Here is a 5,598-nt window from a genome sequence, read left to right on the forward strand (position 1 = left end):
TAATATGCTACAAACGTGAATAATACATAGATTATCATAGCTACTAAACTATTACGATAATTTTTTTTATATAACATATGTACATGTATTATCCTGATATTAATAATAAATAATGAAATATAAATATAATGTTATATTTATGAATAGAAATTAAAAAGCCCAAAATTATATAAGGCCCTAAATATACTTTTCCCGCTGATTGTATTTTGGCGCTATACCCTCCCCATCTCTTTCGCTACTTCTATACTGGTGGACGGAGTGGTGGTTTTAGGCGGTTTCCCTCTTTGTTTCAGAGCGACGATTTGGAGCAACAATTCAAAGTTCGGTCCAAACCGGTAAGTTGTCATTTATTCGCTTTGCCAAGATATAAATCTCCATACTTTAATCAATCCTATCTAAGATTCGAGTTCACTAGCTAGGGCTGAGGACTGTGCGACTGCTACTAGTGGTTTTCGGCCATCGTTAGACTCCGAGTTGGTGGTTTTTGGCGGCGCTTCTTTACAACAGGTATGAATTGAACCCATCTTATTAAATCAATTGTCATTCCTGTTTGAGAATTATATTGGCTTAATTTTAATGCGACATCTATCTTTATTATTGTTGATTTTGTTGTTGTTATGAATTACGAAACACATAAAGGACTTTATTTTTGCTATCTGTATATGTTATTATTGATGATAATCTAATTGCTACTTGATTAGAATCATCCATCTCTGGAAACATGTTGTGCACTTCATTCTTTTTTTTTCTCTTCACTGTCTTGTTTTGCCATTTTGATAAGAGTTGTATTCTAATGCACCCTTGTGTTGATTATCATTCTTTAAATTAAAGTGTAGTGCATTTGCTCAAGTCTTGGTTTTCCTTCTTCCTTTGCAGACACAATAGCTATCAAGTGATCACTTGATCTAACTTCTTTTTGAGATCCTTCTTCATCATCTCTCACAAAAGCCAACACACGAACAAGCTACTAGCTTGTACACATTATATAGAGTCTTGTATATGTTGTCTTTAGTCTTCCAATGTCACATTGCTATCAATTATTTGTGCTTTGGAGTTTTTTTATCAGAAACCTTTACAGCAATTAATCACGGATACGACTTCCACATCCCATATGCCACCATTTTTCCAAGATCCTCAGATGCAAGTGTACCCTCACCATCACTTTCTTCGCTAAAATATACCTTCTTGTATGATTTTAGAGAGCTTGCATTAGCCGATACACCAGATGTATTGACTCTGGTCTACACACACATCCTTGATCATCAACCTTGTCATGTTGAGAAACTACATACTGAACCTTGGAATTCTGCTGGTACTGCCATCAACAAGATCGGTCTCATCATTGCTATCTTTTTGTCACCTGATATTCTTGATGATAGGGACGATACAACGTTACAAAATTTGCCACGTGATATCCTTGATGATGGCGACAATGGTAATCGATATAAATTACTAATTTTTTTATCAGTTATCATTTTATTAATTATCATTTTTAACTTCTTAGATGATGACGCTGGTGACGATGGTGACTATGACGATGGTGATGATGGCTACGATGGTGATGGTGGCAACGACGACGGTGACGACTTTGAGGGTGGTGGTGACGACTTAGAGGGTGGTGGTGAAGGTGATGGGAGACAATTCATACAAAGCAACGGGAAAAAGTATGTTTTTAGTTTTAAGATTTTAATATATATTGTTTATTGATGTTATAACTAGTATTGGTAGTAGGGTTGTGCAACGGTTCTGAACCGGACCCAACCGAACCGGGAATCGTTACATGGTAAATATAAGAACCGGATCGTTTAAAAACCGGTTCGGTTCGGAACCAGGTTAAACGGTTATGGTGTAAACGACTCTTGTCAAAAAATTAATCTCAAAATTAACAATTAAATAAAAAACAATCAAACCATTCAAAACATATAACTGAATGCCTTATGTTTGGTGTGTGTCGTTTTCTCTAAAATCTATGAATTCTATGTAAAGATCAAGTCAAAAGAGGACACAAGTTTTAAAACGATGCTGCAGAATTTAAAACTGACTTTAAGAGGCCATATCTCGGTCATTTCAAAACCTTTTTGAGGGGGTTTTAGCCTAAAATGTAGTACCTTGAGCGGATTATTCACCCACAAAGTTTCGTAATTTTTTAATACCATTTGAGCCCCGAAAAAAACGTTTCCAAAACTGAATGTTAAAGCTGCCAGCTTTGGACAAATTTTGCGTCAAAACAGCCCGCTTTTGACAGATTGTGCATTCATTTTAAAGTCTACAAGGAAGCCTCACACTCTATACTATATTTACCTATATTCATGCGGGTAAACTATGATCTGTTTTGTATGTTTTATCATATATACTATACTGATTCTCAAATATCTTTTCAATATTGTAGGTTTGTATACCAAAGATACATATACGTGTAAAGGAAATACTTGAACAATGTCTTAATGGAGATTGGGTCAAGTTTAAAAAGATCCCCCAAAACATAAAGACACGCATGTTTGACCGCTTCCGGGTAATTTATCAATTATTTATTTGTATATGTTATGATTATATGTATTATTTATTGCAATTTTATCTTTATTTTTGTAGACTATGTATAGATGGGATCCAAAAGCACATCAGAGCATACGTCATTCATTTATTTGCGTGCTCAAGGATCGATTAAGAGGCATAATGAGCGATATGAGGAAAAGTTCTAAAAAGAAAGCCTTAAACGCGAGGGAACGTATTCCCGATGAAGGATACAATTTTGAGATACAATGCAAATATCCGCCCGATATAGTGCCTCGTAGGAAATGGGAATGTATGTGTATGGTAAGGGTTTTAGTAATTTACATTTTTTGTCTTAATTATTTTTATGTATTATATATCTATTACCACTATAGTCTTGGAACACTGAAGATGGGAAAAGAAGTACAAAGCAGGGAGAGAAAACCGCAAGAATGACTTATGTCGTCATACAGACGGGTCAATGGGGTATGACGAACACCGCCGCAACTTGGTAAGCTATTCATAATTATTACTTTTAGAAACCTATATGAACACTTAAAACTTATAAATTACTACTTCTTTTTATGTAGGAAAAAAATAAAGGGTAAAAATGTTGGATTCGCGGAAGTATTACTTCATACCCACGCCACCAAAGAGTGTAAAAAGAGATTACATGATGGGGAGATCAATGCAAATGACTATGATAAGTTAGAGTTTGTTACTGATCGTTCAAAACGTTCATATGTAAGTTATCTTTTATCATTTTTTATAACTATTGTATCAACTTTTATTACAATATCAAGCAATTTGTTTTGATAAACTGTAGGTCTCCTACATGAAAAAACTTGAAGGGGTGTATGGGAACACAGATTGCGATGATATGGAAGTGTGGGAGAGTCTGCATCCCGAGTGTCAGGGCCACCAGTTGTTCGGAGTGGGATCTTCTGATCCACATTTTGTGCTGACTGGAACAACATCTTCCATAGCTAGTATTCTAGATGCCCGGCAATCACATGAGGTATTGTTACTATTATGATTGTTTAGCCAATATTTCCGGGCTTGTCGGACTGGTTTAGGGAACCATTGTTTTTTAGACATCGCAAAGAATGTATCTGCATGTATGTGTGTGTTCTAAATAATATATGTAATTGTGTGTAAGAATGAATGTTGTATGTGTGTTTTGAATAAATGTATACTAGATGTAATACTGTTTAAATATACGAAGTGGGGATGGTTGTAAACAGAAATCTATGGATCATATAGGTTTTTAAGCTTTAATCGATTTGAGTAACTATGTTAGGTAGGGAGATCAAGTTTTCATTGGTGAGGGTGTTTTTCACATTTAGGCTATTCCATGGAATGTTTTATCTTTTACATTTTTTTATTCAGGTTGTTCTTTAGATTCCTTAGTACATAATTGTGACAAAATATTGAATATGGGCTATTTGTAGGTCATATGATGGTAGATTATATTAAGCAATCTTCTGTTTTTATAAGCCCTTCTTGAGTTGTGGTAAATGGTTAACCTGTTGCTTATGTATATTCATCATTTATTTTCTATTATATAATGATGTCAAGTTTATGATAAAAATGTGTAGGTGATCACAAAGATTTGTTGTTGATATTTAATTGTATATATTATGTATGTGTATATATAAATGCATTTTCTTGTTATATATATGTGTGTGTATAAATGTATGAATGTATTTGACTATATCGTGTGTGTGTTATCTAATATATACTTGTATGTTTGTGTGGGTCATTTTTGGGATTGACCCGTTACTTGTTAATATGTATTAATTATATTCGTTTTGGCAAACTTTAGCTCCAAAAAGTTCAAGCAGAACTAGAAAAGGAACGAGAGGCTCGACAAAACATAGAAGTCCGTTTTGAGCAATTTGAATAAGAGCGGGAACAAGAAAGGGTTGAACGTGAACCAGAACGGGAACAAGAACGTGTTGAACGTGAACGAGAGCGGACCGAACATGCTCGATGGCCAAAAAAACATGGAAGCAAAGTTTAATAAATTCGGAAAAAAAGATTTTTTTTGTGTATGTTAAAGATCGTGTTAGTTTTGTTACAAAAACATGTGTTTTGTTTTTTTTATTCTAAGATTATAAACATTTTTTTCTGTGGAATCTTTTAGGATTTTCTGCAATATATTTTAAAAGATTTTGGTTTTTAATTTTTAATTTTAAAATAAATAATAATTTGATTTATAAAATAATGGGAATTTTGTCAGAAAGTTTAAAGGAACTTATTTTATTATTTATAACCGTGGGAAATTTGTCACAGAGTAAATTCAAAATCCGTGGGAAATTTGTTACAGTGTAGATTTAAAATCGTGGGAATTTTGTCACAAACTTCAAAAAATGATTGTTAGAAGCGTGGAACATTTATTTCAAAACCGTGGGAATTTTGTCGCCAGATTAAAATATTTAAAATATATTAAAAATATATGTTTTGTGACAAATTTGTCACTAAATAGAAAGAAAAAGTTTAAAACAACCTTTGTGGGAATGTTGACGCAAATCTTGCGACGAGTTTAGTTTGTGGGAATTTTGCCAGAAATTTTGTGGGAAAATTGTCGCTCATGCCATTTCCGACGAAGTTTTTTCACACCAAAAAAATTCGTGGGAAATTTGTTGCTACTACTTGTTTCCCACAAATTTACCACAAAATACGCCGTGAGAAAAGACTTGATTTTCTAGTAGTGTACAAGTCCATATCCTTTTGGAAATTGTTAGAGTGAGTGTCGGTGTTGTAATGAATCAAATCAATGCCGACCAAACTCCCGTCACGTAGCGCGGGGAATCGCACCAGTTAAACCTATAATTTGTATCAAGCTAATCACATATATAGCTAATCTATGCCTAATAAAGAAACAATTAGTTGCGTTACATGTCACAACTATGTGAGCCCAAGATTCTTTTACCTCCTTCTCTTGTTTCACCCCTTAGTATTCTGTTTATTATAAGGGTTAATTAAAAAAGCAGTAGTTAAAAACATAATACATTAAATCATTTTCAATATTATTGCTTATTTATTTACTTATATGTAACTTTAGCCGTACCTTATCTCAAAATATCGTTTTATTATTTCTAAATC

The 5,598-nt window shown here is 33.6% G+C and overlaps 1 protein-coding gene across 4 annotated transcripts; it reads left to right on the forward strand.

The window, feature by feature from the left end:
- Window positions 1–216: 216 nt before the first annotated feature.
- LOC118483702 lies at window positions 217–4,569 on the forward strand. 4 transcript variants are annotated; one of them, XM_035979195.1, is made up of 10 exons: window positions 217–335; window positions 416–507; window positions 877–1,435; window positions 1,505–1,664; window positions 2,390–2,512; window positions 2,590–2,814; window positions 2,886–3,001; window positions 3,081–3,234; window positions 3,317–3,508; window positions 4,316–4,569. In XM_035979195.1, the coding sequence occupies exons 5-10, from the start codon at window positions 2,495–2,497 to the stop codon at window positions 4,394–4,396; spliced, it is 786 nt and encodes a 261-aa protein (XP_035835088.1). In that variant the 5' UTR covers window positions 217–335; window positions 416–507; window positions 877–1,435; window positions 1,505–1,664; window positions 2,390–2,494; the 3' UTR covers window positions 4,397–4,569. The 4 variants fall into 4 exon arrangements, with proteins under 4 accessions (XP_035835088.1, XP_035835090.1, XP_035835089.1 ...); XM_035979197.1 differs by having other exon boundaries at window positions 1,200–1,435; XM_035979196.1 differs by having other exon boundaries at window positions 420–507.
- The last annotated feature ends 1,029 nt before the right edge of the window (window positions 4,570–5,598 follow it).

This window comes from Helianthus annuus, chromosome 11 (genome assembly GCF_002127325.2).
Source record: "Helianthus annuus cultivar XRQ/B chromosome 11, HanXRQr2.0-SUNRISE, whole genome shotgun sequence".
NCBI lineage: Eukaryota > Viridiplantae > Streptophyta > Magnoliopsida > Asterales > Asteraceae > Helianthus > Helianthus annuus.

Coding starts and splice junctions, on each gene's coding strand:
- LOC118483702 (XM_035979195.1), top strand. Junction 3,235..3,316: donor ATCGTTCAAAACGTTCATAT/GTAAGTTATCTT, acceptor GATAAACTGTAG/GTCTCCTACATGAAAAAACT. Junction 3,509..4,315: donor ATGCCCGGCAATCACATGAG/GTATTGTTACTA, acceptor GGCAAACTTTAG/CTCCAAAAAGTTCAAGCAGA.